The following is a 22352-nucleotide window of genomic DNA, read 5'->3' as shown; positions in this document are numbered from 1 at the left end:
ATACAGGCCGGTCTGACTTAACCAGCGTTCTTTCTACAAGAAGGTGCTATAACAAGTAATATTAATTTATCCCTGGGGTGTCACTATATACGTATGATTTTATGAGTAGTCAAATAGTACGAGGAGATAATGCAATAGGGAGAAGGGGGTGAGGGCGTGGGCTTAGTCGCTTTTTCTCTCATACAGCACACATCTCCACAGGAAATGAAAAAAATAACACCTGGCAAATGGACATACATTGATGTTTACGCCCAAGGCGCAACAACTCTATTGGTTTCACTATCGTGCAGCTCCACGCTACACACAGCAGACGCGTGCTCCCTACAGAGGATAAACTGTCGAGCGTCTTCTACGCCGACAGAACGAGCTTCAACACAAACATCCCCCATGTAGCTCCACAGACTGGTGGGTCAAGTGCTGTTAGTGAGCCCCTTTGAAGACCTGCACGCAAAGTGGGGTAGAAATGGCCAGCACCACACCTGGCCACGTTTGTCTCATAGGTTATACTGATTACCCATTGTACCAGGCACTCATTTAATGCAGACACAACCTAGAGGACCCAAAACCAGTGTAGATATCACGTGCTATTGATAACTGTGGCTGAGTTTGTTGTGCAGCATGGCTCGCCACAAACACACATAGGCGATGTACACAAACATACAAGATACAAATGAGAAAAATCTCCCATATCGTTTTTTACATTATTGGGATTAGTTCTGCTAGCGAGCACCTAAGAAGGCCAGTACGACACATGAAGGGGTGGATACATAAACACAATAACAATAAAAGCCATTCGCCACTCAAAATTGGTGACGTCAAAAAAGTGTTTGTGCCAGGCTAAGTGCACATTGAGGTCATGTGGACTGTCGAAGGCTCATGGGCAGTAGGTTACAGGATAGATAAAGGTGTCATGGGTTGAGTGACAGGGATGACTGGCAGATCTACCACCTGTGCTCCCTACTGTTCCACCTTGCTGCATTTTACTCATTCTGCACTCCGCTCGTTGTTGTGAGCATCACTCCTCCGCCCTCCGTTATTGCTGGAGGCGGACATCCTTCACAAAACTCTTCCAGAGACGCTGATCTTGAAACCACTGGTTGAGCTGTTGGCAAGCCCAAACAGCTCCACCATCCTTCTGTTACACTGCAGTCAAACTCTTGCCTATAGCGATAAGCCCCTTATATCTGGACAAACAGAAGCTGTTTGGGTACACAGTGACTGGGCATTTGGGCTACATGACCCAGCCAATGCTGCCTCACCTGCCTTAGTATCTCACTGATGGACATTTGTCCAGATCATTCAAGGATCTAAGCTGCTCACATAATCTAGTTTGTTAAGCCCACGGTGGATCGTAGACAACTTGAATATGCAAAACCAGTGTGGATGTTCCTTTAAAAGGGATCCAAATTTCTCAAATGTAGAGAAGGGAGGGGATATCTGGCTGAGAAGACCCAGAGCTTTACATGGAGCGACAGGCAATGTAGCATTCACAGTGTGTTACGCAGCTGAGATAATTATGTTCAACCGATTCGGAGCATGGCCTCTGCTGCCAAACTGGAGCTAGTCACATGCACCCTTTCCAGGTATGGAAAATTGTTCTGCTCTGTCCAAAACTGCCCCACTGCTCATGGGGAGTGGAGGGATGGGAGAATACGATGACAGAATACCCAGGCAGGTGCTTTGTTTTATGTGGGGATGAACGTAAACCCCATTTCTTAGTAGTACTCTCGAAGTTCAACAAAAGCTTCTCCAGCTCATACTGGATATAATTCTTATGGTGGGGATGGTTGTAATGTGGAGGTGGGCAGTGGTAATGCACGCTCCTGTCTAATGAGGAACCAACAGTTTGGGACAATTTCAAGATTATGTAAACAACGCCGCCAAGACCAGCCCAACAACCTGTTGCAATATTGGAAATGAATGGATTAGTGATTAAACGTGGTGTTTAATTGAAAAACGAACGTAAAAACTGCTACAAGGGCCTAAGAAGGCAATGCAAAACTCAGATCTGGCATGAACAGAGGGGGCCTGATGGAAAAGCTGCAGCAGTTGAATAATAACTCTCAGTCAAATAAAGGATGACTTTGCAAACTTCAGTCAGCTCAGGGGAGCCTACTTTAATATTTCCTGCGCAATTACAAATGCCAGTGGCAAGCTCCTCAGCAGTTGAAGGCGGAAACTAGCATGCTAGAAGTAAGTATGCTCCCAAATGCAGAATCGCTCTTCGTCATATCCCTTTGAAGAGCTCATGCAAGCCACAGCAACCAAAGACCCTACACCTTCTGCATTGAGCCATTTGAGTATAAAGTGAGAGGTACCCTAAGAAAAATGAAAAATCACTAGTATCCAACACTTGCAATATCAGAGCAGAAATGCTGACACCCAGAGGCTCAACTATCATCACATGGGTGAGTAAGATCTTTTAACACACGTGGAGGGCAGGCTTGAAACCAGCTTTCAATGATGCAGCCTTTTTGGTTGGACTGCAGGCAGTCTTACTCGTGCCGTGTCAGTCATAGAAGTTGTTGGACCATACTTATATTTGCCTCAAGCAAGTCTTGACGAACAAAGTGGGGTATAATCTGCTGAGTAGTGTAGTGGAGGCTGTGAAATGAGAAATAATCAATTAGAGTGCCTTTAAAAAGAGCCTCTGTCAAGGTGATGTGCACATCAGTGAGATACAATCATCATTGGGAACAAGGAGGTGTACATTCAGCCTACATTTCTAAAGAGAGAACATAAAGTGATGATCACAGGAGAAATCTGTGGATGGTAAGTGACAGGCCCAAATAATTGCATCAAAAGAAAAGGGAATGAGTGACCTCCGAATGAGTAAAGGTTGATTAGAAGTTCCAACAGGAAGCCTTGGTTGCTGGGCGGAGAATGGGTGAAGGGGAGTAAAGCGAGATGGTAGGGACGATATAGGAGAACATTGGGAGGGGAATAAGATGATGGGAGAGGCAAGCAGGAGCGTGTCCATGGTGGAACTTGAAGACAGCAAAGGGGATATTGTGCTTGATGCAGAAATTAATCGGATACCAGTGGAGGGATCAAACACGATCACAGCTTTACCAATTAAAAACCAGGCAACAGAAACAAACATGAGTACAGTATTACCAAAGACAAGACTGTCACACTATATAAAGTCCCACTAATTTCATGGATCGTTATTAAACAAAGGTGTCGCTTTAATCGACATTGTGAACTCGGGATGTTACGGGACAATGAGTCCCATAGGCAACGCCACGGGCTGAAGGGCACAGTGAGGGCTATCACTCCCTCGACTGACTGTGCGCGAGTAACAGACTTCAGCCTCTATTGACGATCTCTGTGAACAGGGAGGTGGAAGCCAATAGAGTTCATGTCAACAACAAAAACCGTGACCTTTAAAGAGACAATGCTCCTGTTAAAGTACGATTGACAGTACATTACCATTTTTACATGCTTCAGAGTACTATACCCATTTTAGAAGCAGCGTTGCTTTGTAGATTGATTTTGTTACTGATGGAGATAGTAAAAAAAGCATGTGGCAAGATGAGACGTTCATTCGAATCCGTGTTCTCAATGTCCTAGCCCCTTGGCATAGCCCCTAGGCTCAAGCACAAGACACTGATACTATTTTACTCAACACCCACCTCTATAACCCCCCTAATCGCTCCCCCTCAATCCCGCTATCTCCCCCTCCCCCCATCGCGATGTTATTTATCTTCCAAAAAAACTTCTTCGATAACACCGCTTTGAAATGAAATGTTTATAGTAAGAGACGATTCAGGCAATGGCCCTTTTGTCACAGCACTTCAGTCTCCTCGACTTGTGACATCGGCACCACCCATGAGGAGGCCGCATTTGTTGCACTCCAAGATGGCTTGGTGAACGCCCCTCCCCTCCACTACCCCGACTTTTCCTTGCCGTTTGTCCTTGATACAGATGCTAGTAACACTGGCATTGGAGCTGTTCTGTCTCTAGTTGTCAATGGCAACTAGAGACAGAACAGCATAAGGAAGCAGAGTGCTGTCTCCGGCTGAACAGCGGTACTGTGTCACACGCTGATAACTGTTAGCTATCGTGTTTTTCTTGCAACAGTATCTTCCATATTTGTATGGGAGAGACTTTGAGGTGCGCTCGGACCACGCGGCGCTGCAGTACGCGCTGCAGGTTGACCAGCCATCTGGCGAACTTTCACGCTGGTTGGAGGTCCTCCGTGACTACTCTTTTCAGGTTACCTATCGCAAAGGCTCCCATCACACGAACGCGGACGCCCTCTCGCGATTACCCACGAACGAGAGTTGCGCAAGTTTTTCGGGCTCCGGTCGCTGTAAGCCGCGCAACGAACACTCGCCCCCTACCCTTACGGCATCGGCCGAGGTTGTAACATCTGAGGGAGCTGGGGATCCAGTGGCGCGTGATGCTGTCATTGGATTGGACCACGAAGAATGGGGGCGCCTCCAGGTTGAGGACGCTTCCCTGCTTAAATTGCGATGCGGAGTCAGAGAGACTGATGGGGGCGAGGATCGATGGGGTGTCGCCTCTTTCATTCTCAGAGGTGGATTGCTCATGCATTGGGACGGAGAGATGCGATGTTCCAACATTGTTGTGCCCACCGCCCTGCGGGGTAAGGTCATTTGGGCGGTGCACGAGCGTCTGTTGCACTTGGGTGTGCATAAACTAGCATTGGCCACACGTAAGTCGGATTTCTTCTGGCCTGGCATGGCTGAGGATGCTGCTAATTTGTTGAAGGGGTGTGTGCAGTACACGCGGTAGAAGCCGCTCGTGGGAATAAATATTTTCTGGTGGGAGTCGAGTATTTCTCATGATGGCCTGTGGCCTGGCCGCTTCCCAAACAGTTGGCGGCAAAGATCACTGAGGCATTCCTCAATGGCTATGTAATTGTAGTGGCATGGTTGAACATGATCGCCACTAATCATAGCCGGCAGTACTAGCTTGTGTCAGTAGGGAGCAGAGGGGAGGCTGAACCTGCTGGATTAATGATGACGGGCCGTTGGCCAAGGCAATCCCTGGGGGAGCATCGTGACCAACGGTCGGGACCCCAGATCCCGGGAAGGGGGCTGGGGAGATGATGTCATTCTCCAGACCCTCGGAGACGGTCCTAGAAGGAAGGCGTGGCCAGGGGCGGAGTGAGCCAGGAGCCTATATATAAGTCAGGTCCCTGAGCGGTCCCAGCAGTTGTTGTCCGGCCGAAGACTGAAGAGCATCCTGGAGCCCTGAAGAGTAGAGCCCAATGGGCAGAGCCGAACCCCTGGCTAGGGTCGGCTCGAGCTTGTACCAGTGAAAGCTCCAGCTGATAACCAGTGAAGACTCAAGCGAAGACTCAAGCCCCAGCAGTATAGATGTCGTGATAGCCAGTGAGAGGCAAGCTAGTCTGGAGGGACTACCTCCATAGAGTATCGGGTGAAAGGGGCCATTACCCCATTGTGTAATAACCTGTTAATGTTATAATAAATGTGTTGCCTCAGAGTAAGCTTCCTCCAGTTTATTACCCACTACATAATGGACAAGAGTGCTCCCGAACGTCTTCTGAACAATCAGGGCAAAACATTTTCTTCAAAATTATTGCAAGAGGTGTGCGTTAGTTGTGAACCAAGAAAGTACGCATGTCACCGCACAATCCGCAGATGGATGGTATGGTTGAGGTGGCTGCACAGAACTCTGACCTCCATGTTGAGTCATCAGGTCAGCGAGAACACGACCCCCTGATTCATGTTCAGTTACAAGCCGCACCCAACAAGGCTAAATCTTAAATCTCTGACTCCGTGTGCTGTACCCTTCAAAAGCTTTCAGAAGTGCGGGAGACTTCCAGGGTAAATTCTGATTCGTGCCGATTGGCCAATGAATGGCTGAGGGGCTTCCGTACTTCAAAAACATGAATGGGCACCTGGGGACAGAGCTTGGTTGCACTGTCCACAGGTACCGGTGGGTACATCGCCCAAATTGCTCAAACCCTGGAGAGGGCTGGTTGATGTGATTCGGGTCATTCGACCGCAGTGTGTCCAGATCCGCTTGGGGCGGCGGAGTTGATTTGTACACTCCTCTTGCCCTAAGCCCTTTATTGCTCCCTGTGAGTTTGTTCCATCTCCACACTGTGGGCGCCGAGGGACAGATGTGTCCGGCGAGCTGGCATGTGTGCACGTTGAGGTTGGTCCTCAGCGGAGTCGTGTGCTTCCTCCCTCAGGTGCCGCGCGCCTGATGTCCCCCGAGCCGCCGCCTGCGCTGTCTTCACTTGATTCGAGAGAGGAGAACCCGTCGACCCGGCCTACTGCTCTTCGTGAGGAGCCGGATTCGACTGGACAGTTGCATATTCCCCCTGGGACCTCCAGGGAGAGTGAGCCCACCTCCACTGGAGGCCCAGCCACGAGGACTCGCTCAAAAACTCTTCGGATTTTGTGACACCCATGCACACACACTCCCACACCATCAGTTGCTTGTCACACTCAGTAGGCCATATCGGTTATTGGCTGAACCTAGCCTTTGTTGTGCTTATGGGTATTGTTACACGGTGAGGATGGGAGTTGTTGGTGATGGAGGGGATTCCGTGCATTCGCGTTTTATATTTTCTCGTGTTGTTCTGTACATTTGCAGCTAGTGTATATATTGTATAGGTGGGCTTGGTTATTTATATGCTATTTGTTATTGTTATTGAGGCACACATAGCGTTTAGTCACTTTTACTCGCTTTTTTCACCTTATTCACTTAAGCAACCATTGGAAAGATGTTCTAAATCATACCAAACATTAAACTAATTTTCAATGGTATTTATCCAAATAGTGATATACCAAACTTTCATAGAAGCTTATTTCACTTCACACCTACATTTGTAAACTCCCCCCCCGCCCCGTGCCGGTCCTCTACGTTCCAATTCACACCCCCTCCCCCCCTCCGTGCCGGTCCTCTTGTGCGTTACGGTCATTTTATGCTAATTCCTTTGTCAAAGCATTTTGTTTCCTCCCACACAGCTTAAAAGGACGCGACCTGGGATGGACTGTCTTCACTCCAACGCTGTCCTCATGACAGTACGGTCCCCTTCACCTGATGAAGGCCACTTGTGTTGTGGAAGAAACGTCATGATTTTTGTTGTTTTATTTTTTACCTACGTGACTTTACCGAATAGAACCAAAGAGTATGGATCCTTGCAGTCACGAAAGCTTCAAATCTAGAACTTATTCACTTGGTTAGTTTTAAGGGGGAGTTGACAGCCAGGACGGCTGAATGCTACGAATGGGGGGGGGGGGTAATGTAGTGACATCGGGAATGCCACTGTGTAGTGCCGGCCTGAGAGGCACGGCGTGCGATGTAATTACATCACCGACACCCCATATATGTGGGTGTAGTACCCACCCTAGTGGGGCTTTGTGAGCGCTGAGTCATGGCGCTGAGTGGCACCACGTGTGGCGTGCAGTGCTGTTCTCTATAGGAGGGGTGTGAAAGTGTCAACCATGAATGAGGTTAATGTGGGCCATTGCACTCTGGTTGACCCTGGAAGGTACATGACGGGTAAAGTCTACACAGGGGCCCCAAGTTGGGGCTAGTGGGTAGTCACGTATCAGGGCGAGATCTTGCAATAGGAATCGAGAAGGTAGTCGTGGCCAAGGGCAGAGCCGGCCACGACTGGTGAGCATATAAACCGGGTCCCCAGAGGGACCGGGGTTCAGCTTTGCTGTTGTCTTCTGAAAGATCTACATTCAACGTCCGTGAAGAGTCACCAACACATGGGCAGGACTCAAGCTGGAGTCCTGCTCATTGTAGCTATCCCAGAGTGTTAGCGCAGATAGCCTGGTGGTCCACCACCATAGGTTGTTATCTGGTAAAAGGGAAGTTACCCCTTCGTGTTGGTATAAATAAATTTGTTGCCTCCAAAGAGTATGTTTGCGACTCAATTGAACCGACTACACAATGGTGCAAAGGTCAGTAAAGTGACCGAGGCCACCAGGGGCTGTACCAGTATACCACATCAGATTAACAAGGGGCTCAGTGGTGGCAACAAGTTATCCCCTTCGCCTGGAATGCAGGAGGTCGTGGGTTCGATTCCAACCCCGACGCCTGGATATTTGGAGTTTGCATATTCTCCCCGTGGTGGCGTGGGTTTTTCTCTGGATCCTCGAGTTTTTTTCCCTCCACATTTAGAAATATGCGTTTACAGTATTTGGCTGCTACAAATTTCCACGTGATAAGCCACTTCGTTGAGCTACGATTTGTGGCCAGGTTGCTTTTGAAAAACAGCTATATAGCTCAGTGGACCTTACTTGGTACAATAAAATAAAAATCTGCCGATTCCTGGAGTTATACTATAGGAAGGCCTGGGTACCCAAGGGACCAGGTTACAGCATCTGTCAGTTCAATGAAAAATCTAATAGCTTAGTGAACTTTGCCTGGTTCATAAAATATTTTGTTAGTGTTTAACCTCACGTGACAAACAATAAATCCAACAAACACACCCAGTGCTGAAATGCACTGAAAAACAGTAAATGTACCAGAATGAAGCAGTACACATCTTGTCAAGTTGTATTTATGCAACAAAGAAAACTAAAGAAAAATAACCAAATCCACATTAGATGTGGATGTGATCATAAAGTAAAGCACTTCTGGATAATGGGCACCCTATGCCCTGTCGGTCGTGTTGATTTTTTACCATATTTCACCATGCTGACTAGTGCGGGTTGGTGAAGCGAGGGGGGCAGAACTGATTCATTTGTCACTCGCCTCTGGATTTAGTCCATGGGTGTGTAGTGATGTGCGCTAAACACTGTGCAATTGGACGACCCCACATGCCCTGGGCACCCTTTCGCATGAGATATTCAAACTCAATCTATTTTGCAGGTGAAATATTTCTGAAATAAAAATGCAATTAAGGAAAACAGAGAAACTGCCATGACACGGTGCACAGGTGTGAATTAATATATTATAATAATCAGTCACACGACTGACCATACAAGGCAAGCACACCATGGTGGTGTTTCCCAGCGCCTATCTCGTGACTCGGTATGGGAATCGCTGCGGCGGTGTCCGCTTGTGCAGCTCCATGCGACCCACAGCAGACGCGCGCTCCCTACAGAGGATCCACGGTCGTGCGTCGTCTACACCTACAGCACGAGCTCCAACACAAACATCCCCCATGGAGCTCCACAGACTGGTGGGGCAAGTGCTGTTATTGAGCTCCTATGAAGGCTGCCATAGTACACGAAATGGTAAGTGGTCAGAACCACGCCGGACCGCCTTTGTCTCCCCAATGTGTGATGTTTACACACCGCCCCAGATACTAATTTGCGTTACACACACATTTACCTCCCTATCCCCCACCGCACACACACTCACACACTACACCGTTTTCCACACACACACATTTAAGCACCAATCAAAAATCCCCCGTGTATCCTACACAGGTGGTTTATATTCTGGACCACACCACCCACCGTCCCCCATGCACCACGAACTCCCCACACTCACCCACGCTGTGAAGTGTCGAGTCGCCCCGCGTCTCTCGCCCCTGACGCGGCCCAGTTCCCCGTGTAGCCTCCTCTCCCGTGCTCTCAGCCTCTGGCCCTGACGCAGCAGAAAGGAGAGGGGTGGAGGGGTGACGGGAGGAGTGAAAGGAGCGTTGAGGGGAGGGTTGGGGGGAGGATCGGTGGGAGGGGTGGGGTGGGTGGGGTGGGGTGGGTGGGTGGGGTGGGGTGGGTGGGTGAGGTGATGGGTGGGGATGGGTGGGGATGGGTGGGGATGGGTGGGTGGGGTGGGGTGGGTGGGGTGGGTGGGGTGGGTGGGGTGCCCCTTGCTTTCTTCCGCCCCTCCCCCCACCTCTACTACTTATTTTAAGCCTCTGTCTGTTCATCCCTCCGGCCCCTTTTTTCTTGCTTCTCTGTCCGTCTTTCCTCTTCTTACCTCTTGTGTCCCTGTATATGTATTTCTGCTATCTTATACCTCGTATTTGTTCACTCTGTCTATGCTGGTATGTTCAACCCAGAGGATGAACACGAAATTTAGCACTCTTCTGAAATTCGTGGTCTGCCAGGCAGGTGTCTAACTGTGTCGTTGGCCGACTGGTTTTGCATCACGTAAATTTTTCTTAGGTTTTTTGAATTCTCGTCTCTCATCTTCTTGTTGTATTTACCTCCGTGCAGTTTAACGCTCTCTATGTGTTGCGCTGATGTCACCCTATGTGCTATTTGTTTTTACACCTGATGAAGATCGCTTGTGTTGCGGTCGAAACGTCGTGATTGATTTATTTTAATATAATTTTATGGTATTTCTACATACGTGACTTTACCGAAAAAACCAATGAGTTAATCAATGGTTCTCTGTGTGAGTGAGTCTATGTGTCTCCATGTGAGTGAGCCTATGGCTCTGTGTCAGTGAGACTTTGGCTCTCTGTGTGAGTGTACTCTGTGAGTGAGTCTATGGCTCTCTGTGGGAGTAAGTGGGTCTCTAAGGCCACAACCATCTTGCCCCCTGCCCAGTGCGTCCACCTGGTTGAGCTGCAGGAGTCTATTGTCCACCGCTCCAGACCGCACAGATATCCGACATCCACCTCCAGCACAGACACCAGCAGATTCTTAAACCTGGTTGTGGAAGTAAGGACACGAGAGGGGTAATAGTCAACCACCATTACCACCATCAATACCACCATTACAACCACCAAAATCACCGCTATCGTTAACACCACCATCAATATCACCACCTCCACCACAACGATCACTATCAAAATCACAATACTCTTTGGTTCTTTAGGTAAAGTCACGTAGGTAGAAAAGATAATAGATCACGACGTTTCGATCGGAACACAAGCAACCATCATCAGGTGAAAAAATATAGCGAGAAAGCTGCTGAAACACGAAGTTATATTGGCTTGAGATAAGCTCAGCCCAAGGGTAAGTGGGCGGGGCTAGAGGTAGAATTTGCATGTAAATACAACACCACATCGTGGAAAAGGAAAGAGAGACACAGACACCGAGAGACATCCACACACAGAGAGAGGCACACACAGAGACACACGAGAGACGCATATAGAGAAAAACACACCGGCAGAGAGAGACAACCACACAGGTAGATGCAGAGAAAGATAGACACAGAGAGAATTACATAATTGCCCATGAATTACTATGGTGTGACAATGCCAATTACCAATGTCAAAGCGAACATCAATGAATGGTAAATGTGGGGTAATATCCCCAGAAGAGCATGTAGACTACATTAAAAAATAAAATAATCAGGCAATATAATATCACATATGGGTTCAGTTTAAAGTTTACTTATGACAAATAATACTGAAATAATTGTGCTCCATAGATTATCTTAATGGTCAAGTTACATAACCATCACGGAATCACTTAAGCTGACCATTTAAAAAGACATTAATTGCAAGATGTTGAGCAAAGGAAATTGTTTGGAAGTTCATCTCACACTAAGTACATGTTACTATAAATCTAAATCTGCATAGTTCTCGATCAGCAAAGTCGCAAACATGTTTTACCACAAGCAAGGAGTTCGGTGTAAAGCTGTTAAGCAAATTAACCACTGCACACGGTTGTAAAGCTCTCTGCCTCAAAGACAGCACTCTACCAAGTGTCGCGACGCAGCTGCGGATGCCGCATGACAATAGGCGGAGTGAGTGAATCTAAGTAGACACTGACCCTGTCAAAGGGGATCCCATGTCTAGAGTATTTGTGGCTGGTGCTACACATTTCTAACGTGATTAGCCATTTAGCTGATCTATCATTTGTGGAAAGGTCGCTTCTGGAAAACAGCCACATAGCTCAGTGGGTCTCACCTGGTAAAATAAAAATAGTTTATAGAGTTCGTTCTGCCTCAACGCGTGTTTTCATAACGCCATTTGGATATGGCACGATGGATGTAATAGGGAACACGTTTTATAACGCAGATGCTAAATGGATATAACGCGATTGAGTCAACAGAACCACGTCGCGCGAGTAGGAATGTGCGGTTGTACGGCTGCCTGGGCACAGCGTCACACGAGGCATTGGGATGCTGCTGGATGCTTCCTGATGCTCCCCACGCGCCTCAGTCTTTGTTCAGCCGACACACGCATCTCACGCTGTTATCACGGACTGTGCTTTACCCTGTATTAGTCATTGTAACGAGGGAGTTTACACAACGCGGTGTTATTCAGCAACGCAACTGCCGCGTTATAGAACACTGCAGTAAATATTGTCGCGGTGTGGAAGGAGCTATGAACGTCATCTTGTGGCATGGAAAGGCATCGCAGCCCTAGGGAGCAGCCAGAGACAAAGCCTGCACGCACGGCAAAGTTGTGATTGACCCGGGGACTATTAGCAAGTGACACGTATGGACTAATGGTTACTCTAAATGACGATGTTGACGATGGTTATAACGTGCTACAAATATGCAAAACGCACATCGCATTAGCTCTGACAAATAGCGGACTTTAAAGTTATCGTTTACAATGGTTAATTTGTATATCATGCCAAGTGAGTAATTTGCGTGTGGACCCTGACAGCGGCACTCAATGTCCAACTCTTGCGAATGCTCTCAGGGGATCTTTACCGTGCGCTGCGTTCACTCACTCAGCCCCAATCTCCCTGTCGTGAACTCACCACTCACCCACTCACTCACCTCACCCTTCAACTCACTCACCCTCCTCACCTATTAATTCTCCTCATTAACTCACTCACCCTGCAATCCCCCCCCTCCATCACCCGGCACTCACCGCCTGTCCGTGACCACCTCTCCCGTGCCTACAACCACAAACACCACCACCACCTCTCCCATGCCTACAACCACAAACACCACCACCACCTCTCCCGTGCCTACAACCACAAACACCACCACCACCTCTCCCGTGCCTACAACCACAAACACCACCACCACCTCTCCCGTGCCTACAACCATAAACACCACCACCACCTCTCCCGTGCCTACAACCACAAACACCACCACCACCTCTCCCGTGCCTACAAACACAAACACCACCACCACCACCTCCTGCTGCTGCTGTCGCGGTCTCCGCGTGGCGCCGCGGGCCCAGGGGGAGGCCTCGCGGCCCAAGAGCGGCGCCACGGCACCCCCCCTCCCGCTCCTGGCCCCTCCCCCTCGTCCCTCCTGGCCCCTCCCCCTCGTCCTTCCTGGCCCCTCCCCCTCGTCCCTCCTGGCCCCTCCCCCTCGTCAATCCTCCTCCCGTTCGCGACGTGGAGTGAACTCAGCCCCGCCCCCCCCGCCCCCACCGCCCCCCCCCCCTGCGCGGCCCCGCTGTCCATTGCAAGAATGGCGGGAAGCGGTCGCGGGGCCTACCGCGCGCCGCCTCTCGCGTGATTGGATCGCTTCGCGTCACGTGGGGAAGGCGGAAGAAGAGTATGGGGGAGGAGCTGCGCGGTAAGGGGCGGGGCCGTGGAGTCACGTGGTGGGCAATGATTGCCAATAAGTGGGTAGGGATGGCTGTACGTCACATCCGGTGATATAGGACACGCCCCTTCGTGACGTGCCTCACCACTTCCTTCCGTCCCGCGTGCCGTCAACACGAGCTCAGCATGGCGCTGTTGACCGTTGGCGTTCCGCTGTTGGCCATGCTTGGGATGGAGATCTTCATTTATCTTCGTTTTAAGCTTTCCATCTCATACTTTTACCGCGAGACCACGACGCTGCAAACGGAGAGGATGGGCCTGCAGAATGTGGAGCTCTGTCAGAAGAACAAGACCATGGAAGTGGAGAAAGATGGTAAGCTACCATTTTCTTTGATTCTTTCGGTAAAGTCACGTAGAATGAGAATAAAATAATAAATTGATAAAATAAAATAACACAATAATATTCTCACGACGTTTCGGCCACAATACAAGCGGCCTTCATCAGGTGAAGGGGACGAGGCTGTCTGGAGGACAGCGCTGGAGTGAGAAAGCCACGCTGAGATCGCGATCTTTAAGCTGTGTGAGAAGAAACAAAGCGCCTTGACAAAGGAATTAACATAATTTAGCATTGAAATGGCTGAGTGATTAGCTTGTGACTGGTCACAGAAAAGGCTATGTTAAAGTTAAAGCATACACATCCGCAAAGGCACCCCTTGACAAAGGAATTAGCGTAGAATTTAGCATTGAAATAGCTGAGTGATTAGCTTGTAACTGGTCACAGAAATAGCTATGTTAAAGTCAGAGCATATACATTCACCGAGTCACCTAGTACAAATCAAACAGGAGAATTTAGCATTGAACTAGGCGAATTTAGCATTGATATAACTGAGTGATTAGCTTGTGACTGGTCACAGAAATGGCTATGTTGAAGTTAAGGCCTACACATCTGAGCTATTCACAGTAACTGGGTATACAATATATAATGAATACTATATACTGAACCAATAAAAAACACAAAAATTTAAATTACCTCAATGTTATCAATAAACTCTATATTCTCCAATCAGCTAAGCTACCAACAATAAGTCGTTATATATCACAATGCTATATGGCGAAAAATGGGTGGATTCTTACCCTCAACTTTAGCACCACGGATAGCTACGGGTCCCGTTCAGACGGACGAGTTCATCGATGGTCGGAACAGAGGAGGGGGAGAGAGACAGCTGCGAGGCGCTGTTATACTCCATGTTGTAAACCATACCATTAACCACGGTTAAGCTATCCGTGTTGCTAAAGTTGAGGGTAAGAATCCACCCATTTTTCGCCATATAGCATTGTGATATATAACGACTTATTGTTGGTAGCTTAGCTGATTGGAGAATATAGAGTTTATTGATAACATTGAGGTAATTTATATTTTAGTATTTTTTTTGGTTCATGATATAGTATTCATTATATATTGTATTGTATACCCAGTTACAGTGAATAGCTCAGATGTGTAGGCCTTAACTTCAACAGCCATTTCTGTGACCAGTCACAAGCTAATCACTCAGTTATTTCAATGCTAAATTCGCCTAGTTCAATGCTAAATTCTCCTGTTTGATTTGTACTAGGTGCCTCGGTGAATGTATATGCTCTGACTTTAACATAGCTATTTCTGTGACCAGTTACAAGCTAATCATTCAGCTATTTCAATGCTAAATTCTATGCTAATTCCTTTGTCAAGGAGTGCCTCTGCGGATGTGTATACTTTAACTTAGCTATTTCAATGCTAAATTCTATGCTAATTCCTTTGTCAAGGGGTGCCTTTGTGGATGTGTATGCTTTAACTTTAATATAGCATTTTCTGTGACCAGTCACAAGCTAATCACTCAGCCATTTCAATGCTAAATTAAATGCTAATTCCTTTGTCAGGCGCTTTGTTTCTTCTCACACAGCTTAAAGGTCGTGATCTCAGCGTGGCTTTCTCACTCCAGCGCTGTCCTCCAGACAGTCTCGTTCCCTTCACCTGATGAAGGCCGCTTGTATTGTGGCCGAAACGTTGTGAGAATATTATTGTGTTATTTTATTTTATCAATTTATTATTTTATTCTCATTCTACGTGACTTTACCGAAAGAACCAAAGAAGATGAATCCTTGCAGTCACGAAAACTTTAAATCGAAATTTAAGCTACCATTCTTAGATGTTCTGTTTGAGAGGAGACCTGATGGCTCATTGGGGCATTCTGTCTACAGGAAACCCACCCACACAGATTCCTACTTGAAACCTGATTCCCACCACCACCCAGCCCAAAAGAATTCTCTCATCAAAACTTCATACCATAGGGCTCATTGCATTTCGGACCAACACCACCTGACCAGTGAATTAAAACATGTACACCTGGCCCTCAAAAGGAATGGTTACTCTGACCGTACCATCCGCCAAGCTGTTTCTCCCTCCATACAGAAACAACCACTTGATACTCCGGCCAAAACCATCACACTACCATATATAGCAGGCGTTACTAAAAAGATTTCAAAAATTCTAAACAAACACAAGATCCAGGTCCGGTTCAATACAGTACACAAAATTCGTGATCTGATCCCATCCGTGAAGGATGGCATTCCTGACTTACAGTACCCTGGGGTTTACAAATTGAGTTGTACCTGCGGTGATTGCTATATCGGGGAGACAAAGCGACATGTCTCTGACCGAATTCGCGAGCACAAATCAGATTTGAAACACAGCAAAACGAATTCTTTGCTGATCACTGTTACAACCATGTGGGTGATCACGATATAATTTTCTCCGATACCAAGGTTCTTTGCAAACCCACGGGTTTTTATCAGAGATTTGTTCACGAGGCAATTCAGATCTACAAACACAGACACAATTTCAACCGAGAAGTTGGTTTCAAATTAAGCAACCATTGGAAAGATATTCATATTCTTAGTTTTTTCGGTAAAGTCACGTTGAAGAGAAACAACAAAATAACAAAATATATATAAAACAATAAAAAATTCTCACGACGTTTCGACCATAACTCAAACGGTCATCATCAGGTGTGTCGGTTTGCATAAATTTATTTTGAAAACGGCATGTTTATTTATTTATATATATAAAAATAACGTTTGCGTCAGGCGCAACGATGGCAGTTTGCCAGGACTAGTCCATCTATTTTTTGAAAAGAGGAGGGGGGAGACGAAATTTGTTTTTATGTATGCTGTCTGAAAGGCACTGTAAGCGTGAACAATCAATCAAGAACTGAAATGATTTATCAAATCTTTCCAATGATTGCTAAGATAGAATCCATCTTCTCGGTTGAAATTGTCTCTGTGTTTGTATATGTGGATAGCCTCATGAACGAATCTCTCATGGAAGCCAGATGGCTTACAAAGAACCTCCGTCTTGGAAAAGTCAATGGCATGTGAGCCTACTGAATTAGAACAATGATCTGCTACGGCCGAGGTGTTGGTCCTACCGTGTTTAAGGTCTGCTTTATGTTCACGAATGCGGTCCGAGATATGGCGTATTTCCCTGTCCCCAGACGACCTGCTTGTCAGTTTTGATGTAGTTTCCTTATTCACCAAGGTTCCTGTACCTGACACCATTGCAATCATTGAAGACTTGGTTCATCAAGGACTAAACACTGAGGTACCCCCCCTGGTGAGACACTGTTTAACCAATACATACTTCACTTGGAATGGAACTTTCTACAAACAAACTGAGGGCACCCCAATGGGCTCCCCCCTTTCTCCAGTTATAGCTAACATTTTCATGGAGAAATTTGAGACTGACGCCATCCAGACTGCCACTCTGCGCCCAACCTTATGGAAGAGGTACGTGGATGACACTTTTGTCATCTGGCCACATGGCCGGCCTGCTCTAGACCAATTCTTCGACCACATCAATTCCATACACCCAGCCATCAGATTTACCATGGAAGTCGAAATAGATGGCAAGATACCTTTTTTGGATGTCCTAATTAAAAAGAGACCTGATGGTTCAATGAGCCACTCTGTCTACAGGAAAGCTACCCATACGGATGCTTATCTGAAACCGGATTCCCACCACCATCCATCACAGAAGAATTCTCTCATCAAGACTCTGTATCATAGAGCCCAATGCATATCCGACCAGGAACACATAAGCAGTGAACTCAAGCACGTACACCAAGCTCTTAGGGCTAATGGTTACTCCGACTATACAATCCGCAAAGCTATCACTCAAACCATGAAGAAGAACCCTCTTGAGGAGCCTTTCAAAACCATCACTTTACCCTACATTGCTGGGATCACAAAAAAGATCTCCAAAATCTTGAATAAACACAAGATCCAGGTCCGTTTCAACACATTACATAAAATCCGTGATCTGGTTCCGTCTGTAAAAGATGTGATTCCGGACATACAATACCCTGGTGTCTACAAACTAAGTTGCCTCTGTGGTAGTAGTTACATTGGAGAAACCAAACGCCATATCTCGGACCGCATTCGTGAACATAAAGCAGACCTTAAACACGGTAGGACCAACACCTCGGCCGTAGCAGATCATTGTTCTAATTCAGTAGGCTCACATGCCATTGACTTTTCCAAGACGGAGGTTCTTTGTAAGCCATCTGGCTTCCATGAGAGATTCGTTCATGAGGCTATCCACATATACAAACACAGAGACAATTTCAACCGAGAAGATGGATTCTATCTTAGCAATCATTGGAAAGATTTGATAAATCATTTCAGTTCTTGATTGATTGTTCACGCTTACAGTGCCTTTCAGACAGCATACATAAAAACAAATTTCGTCTCCCCCCTCCTCTTTTCAAAAAATAGATGGACTAGTCCTGGCAAACTGCCATCGTTGCGCGTGACGCAAACGTTATTTTTATATATATAAATAAATAAACATGCCGTTTTCAAAATAAATTTATGCAAACCGACACACCTGATGATGACCGTTTGAGTTATGGTCGAAACGTCGTGAGAATTTTTTATTGTTTTATATATATTTTGTTATTTTGTTGTTTCTCTTCAACGTGACTTTACCGAAAAAACTAAGAATATGAATTACTGCAGTCACGAAAGCTTTAAATCAAAATTCATTGGAAAGATGTTCTAAATCGAACTAAACATAAACTCATTTCTGTGGTACAGTATATTTTTCAAGTAGTGGTACCCCAAACTTTCGCAGCTCTCAGCTCCCCCCCCCTCCCGCTCCTGGCCCCTCCCCCTCGTCCCTCCTGGCCCCTCCCCCTCGTCCCTCCTGGCCCCTCCCCCTCGTCCCTCCTCCTGACTCGCGACGTGGAGTGAACTTGCCCCCGCGCCCCGCGCCCCACCCTGAGCGGCCCCGCCACCCATTGCAAGAATGGCGGGAAGCGGACGCGGGGCCGACCGCGCGCCGCCTCTCGCGTGATTGGCTCGCGTCACGTGGGGAAGGCGGAAGAAGAGTATGGGGGAGGAGCTGTGTGGTTAGGGGCAGGGCCGTGGAGTCACGTGGTGGGCAATGATTGACAATAAGTGGGCAGAGATGGCTGTTACGTCATAGTGTACGTCACATCCGGTAATGACGTCACGATAAATAACACGCCCCTTCGTGACGTGTCTCACACTTGCTTCTGTCCCGCGTGCCGTCAACTCGAACTGAGCATGGTGCTGCTGATCGTTGGCGTTCTGGTCTTGGCCATGCTTGGGATGGGGATATTCATATATCTTCTTTTTACGCTTTCCATTTCAGACTTTGACCATGAGACCACGACGCTGTCTACGGAGAGGATGGGCCTGCAGAATGTGGAGCTCTGTCAGAAGAGCAAGATGCTCCGTCTGGAGCTACAGCATCAGCTGGAGGAGTTCATGGAGAACCGAGAGACTCTCCAGAGAGAGATCAGGAGCCTGGTTCAACAGCTTAAAGAGCGCCAGTTGGAGCTGGAGCCCACGAGAGTGCCTTGCAGGGAGAGCAAGTCTCTGCATGCGGATTTTCTCCGAGACTGCAATGCAGCACAGCGGCAAATGTCGCTGCGCTGTGAAAACGAAGATCTCCGGAGGTCGCTGCACGCCCACCTGAGGAAGTTGAACTTCCTGAATCCGCAGAGAGGGCAGGAACAGTTTAGGCTGCGCGGGAAGCTGGTGCGTCACGAGGACATGTGGCATGGGGAAAAGAGGCTGCAAGAAGAGAACCTGCATCTCCGTAGCCAGCTGAAAGAGCTAATATGGACCGTGTCTCAAATGTACAATGATGCCACCACCACCGACGCCACTTCCACCGCCGCTGCCACAGCTTCCACCACCGCAACCGTTTCCACCACCACTTCTGCCACCACCACCAAGCCCAAGAAGATGAAGAGATTTAGCCATTGGTTCCGAAAATTGCTGAAGCGCAAGTCGGCCATTTAAAAATATTGGGGAAATTGTGAAAATGACACCACCCTAATTAAAACATTACTCAGAAAGACAAACATACCCCATAGAACATCAACAAAGTCATATATAAGACAAAATATCGTACATTTGCATGCAACACTCTAATAAATACTGTATTGTGAGCAAAACATAAAGTTACTTAAATGGAAAAAAAATCTGTTATTGTCACTTACCTTTAGTCCGGATGCCGGTCTGCTTGTCGGGAGGGGGCGTAATGAGTCCCTGCACACACGGGGGCGGTGGGAGGGGGGTGAACGTCCATACACACACACAACAGCGACAATCATCCGCTGTATAGCCTTACCAGAATGTTGGGGCAAGCGCCTATGAAGCTCTGAATGGCACACGGGGTGAATGGCCAGCACCCTGCCCGGCTGCCTCTCTTTATCTCTCCATACACGAGACTCACAGGCGTACATGCGTCCGTGCACACACGCACAACAACAACGCAACAACCGTCGTTCACCCCTAAGTGGCGGTGACATCACCACAGCACTTGTGCCATGCTCGGTGCATTTTGAGGCCACGTGAAGTGTCGAAGGCTGGCTGGCAGGAGGTCATGTAATAGACGCAGGTGCCATGGATTGACTTAGGAAGATGATGGGCAGATGCAACAGCCGTGCTCCCCACTGTGCCAAATTTATTTGTGTCAGTTGTTTGGCGCTCTGCTCGTTGTTTTGAGCCTCGCTCCTCTGCCCTATGCTGTTGCTGGAGGGCAACTGCCTCCACTTCCTCAGCAGCACCTTTCATGAACCTCCTCCACAGAAGCCGATCATGACACTGCTGATACCAGTCATCAATAAGTCCAATCAGCTCCACATCCTTCTGCACCACATCAGTCCATCTCTTCTCTACCCCGTACCACGCCCATTTAGCACCATCTATCCAGCCAAATTGAAGCTGCTTGGGGATGCCGTGACTGCATACGGACTGCATGACACAATCAACGCAGCCTCGCTTGCTGGAGGAGCCCACAGATGGGCATTTGTCCAGATATTCTAGGAATCTGTGAGCTTACAAAGTCCAGTCTGGTTAAACCCTGAATAGATCGTGGGCAAGCTAACCTTAATGTTCCTTTCGAGAGAGATAAGGAAGGGTATAACTGTGGCCGAGAAGACATGAAGATTTTTATGGAGTGACATGCCAGGTAGCTTCCACACTGTTGAGCAGTTGATGAAAATATAATGCTCGAATTATTTTAAATGAGACCTCGGCTCCCAAAACGGACTTGATCATCAGCACACTGCCCACTCCACTCTCTCCTCAGGTGCCCCAAATACATGAGGAATTGAGGAAGGGAGCATTTTTATGATGTAAAATACCCAGGGAGGTGATTTGTTTTCGTGGGGCTGATGGTAACGGCCCATATTTTAGTAGCATGCTTCATGTTTAGCTGTAGTGTCTCCAACTTCTCCTTAGAGTGGGCAGTAATCACCAGATCATTTGCATTCATAATATGGTTTAACAATAGAGAGCCATACCATGACCGGCTCAGGCATCGATCAGCCTCCCATTATATCTATACCAGATAAATTCTACTGGTACATCCATGGAAATCGTCTCAAACTACGTAGTCAAAGAAAATGTTCAGTCGTGTAGGGGGCAGAGGACATCCATGTCGCACATTACTCACACATTCTATCATCCCTTAGCTCCATTACGTCGATTTTTCATGAGACAGCAGTTGTCTTTCTATTGTTTATATATGCTTTATCGAAAGAAGAAAATAGTATGTTTGCTTTAATTACTGTAACTCTGTGTTTTATTTAGCTTTGGTAATTTGGGTGATCCAGGTCTCTCTTGCAAATGAGACTCATCCTGGTCGCTTTAGTTCTCGCCTTGTTCAACTCAATAAACTGGTACTCACTCCATTATGAACTCACCCACTTCCTTAAATCTATGACTCACGTAAATACTCCCTCTCTCTCCTCATGAGTCATATATTTACCTGATCACACAATCACCCGATCATTTACTGTGTCAACCTCACGCACTTTTTCATGCTCTCAAGAATGACCCACCCATTCTATCACTACATAAATCATCATCCCCTTCCCTCATTGACCCACTGGTAAAATTAAAATACTCGACAGCACCAACACGTGAGATTGTACTCAGGCTTACACTCACATGTGTAAAGAAGCTCCTTTGCAGGTTCCATTTGATAGATGATTTATTTCACGATAACGTATTTACAACGCAAGAGTATGACTCACACGAACCTTCCCCCGTACAGTAACCTGTACCTGTTTCAACCCATCTCCACTGCCCCCACTATAAACTTTGCCATCCAAGAGAAGTGAAGTAGAAGACAATAGAGTCTGCTGAGATAATCTACCGGGGAAAACTGCTGGAAGTTACCAGGGCGTGGCCGTGCGGGTATATAAGGGGGAGCATGGCCCGCAAATGGGGTGATGCCTTGGGGACTGAAGAACAACTGCAGGTGGACGACATCGGGGCCGACTGTTGGAAATCAACATGGTGGAAACCATCAAGAAAGACTGTTCGAGATTAATCTACTCTATTAGAAACCACCGGGACTGCAGATAGTCATAGCCTTGTGCAACGTGTGAGTCGTACTCTCACCTTGTAAATATGTTATCGTCGGGAATAAATCATCTAGAAAATGAAACCTGC

General features: G+C 47.3%; 3 protein-coding genes across 5 annotated transcripts in view; 2 read left to right on the top strand and 1 right to left on the bottom strand.

Moving 5' to 3' along the window:
* LOC142908484 (NACHT, LRR and PYD domains-containing protein 3-like) overlaps positions 1 to 13033 on the bottom strand; it is a 36353-nt gene extending 23320 nt beyond the window's left edge. Inside the window, exons 1-3 of one of the 3 annotated variants that reach the window (XM_076059192.1) lie at positions 12967 to 13033; positions 10476 to 10568; positions 9460 to 9555 (exon numbers count right to left, since the gene is read on the bottom strand). The gene's annotated coding sequence lies outside the window, so the exon portion shown is untranslated. The remainder of the gene's footprint in view (positions 1 to 9459; positions 9556 to 10475; positions 10569 to 12966) is intronic. The other 2 variants (XM_076059191.1, XM_076059194.1) reach the window with 2 other exon arrangements.
* Positions 1 to 22352, top strand: part of LOC142908486 (ribonuclease inhibitor-like) — a 223359-nt gene that overhangs the window by 99709 nt on the left and 101298 nt on the right. The window lies entirely within an intron of this gene.
* Positions 13475 to 21586, top strand: LOC142908483 (uncharacterized). Its single transcript, XM_076059190.1, has 2 exons — positions 13475 to 13698; positions 19033 to 21586. The coding sequence occupies exons 1-2, from the start codon at positions 13512 to 13514 to the stop codon at positions 19686 to 19688; spliced, it is 843 nt and encodes a 280-aa protein (XP_075915305.1). The 5' UTR covers positions 13475 to 13511; the 3' UTR covers positions 19689 to 21586.

Source organism: Petromyzon marinus, assembly GCF_048934315.1.
Source record: "Petromyzon marinus isolate PM22_M1 ecotype Great Lakes invasive population chromosome 84 unlocalized genomic scaffold, UKy_Petmar_22M1.pri1.0 chr84_unloc.4, whole genome shotgun sequence".
Taxonomy (NCBI): Eukaryota; Metazoa; Chordata; class Hyperoartia; order Petromyzontiformes; family Petromyzontidae; genus Petromyzon; species Petromyzon marinus.
The sequence above is the reverse complement of the archived record's forward strand: the minus strand, read 5'-3'. Positions and strand labels throughout refer to the sequence as shown.

Bases quoted from the DNA above. Each gene is read 5' to 3' on its own strand.
- LOC142908483 (XM_076059190.1), top strand. From the start codon at position 13,512: ATGGCGCTGTTGACCGTTGGCGTTCCGCTGTTGGCCATGCTTGGGATG. The intron at 13,699-19,032 runs GTAAGCTACCAT...TTTCCATTTCAG, and splicing joins CATGGAAGTGGAGAAAGATG to ACTTTGACCATGAGACCACG.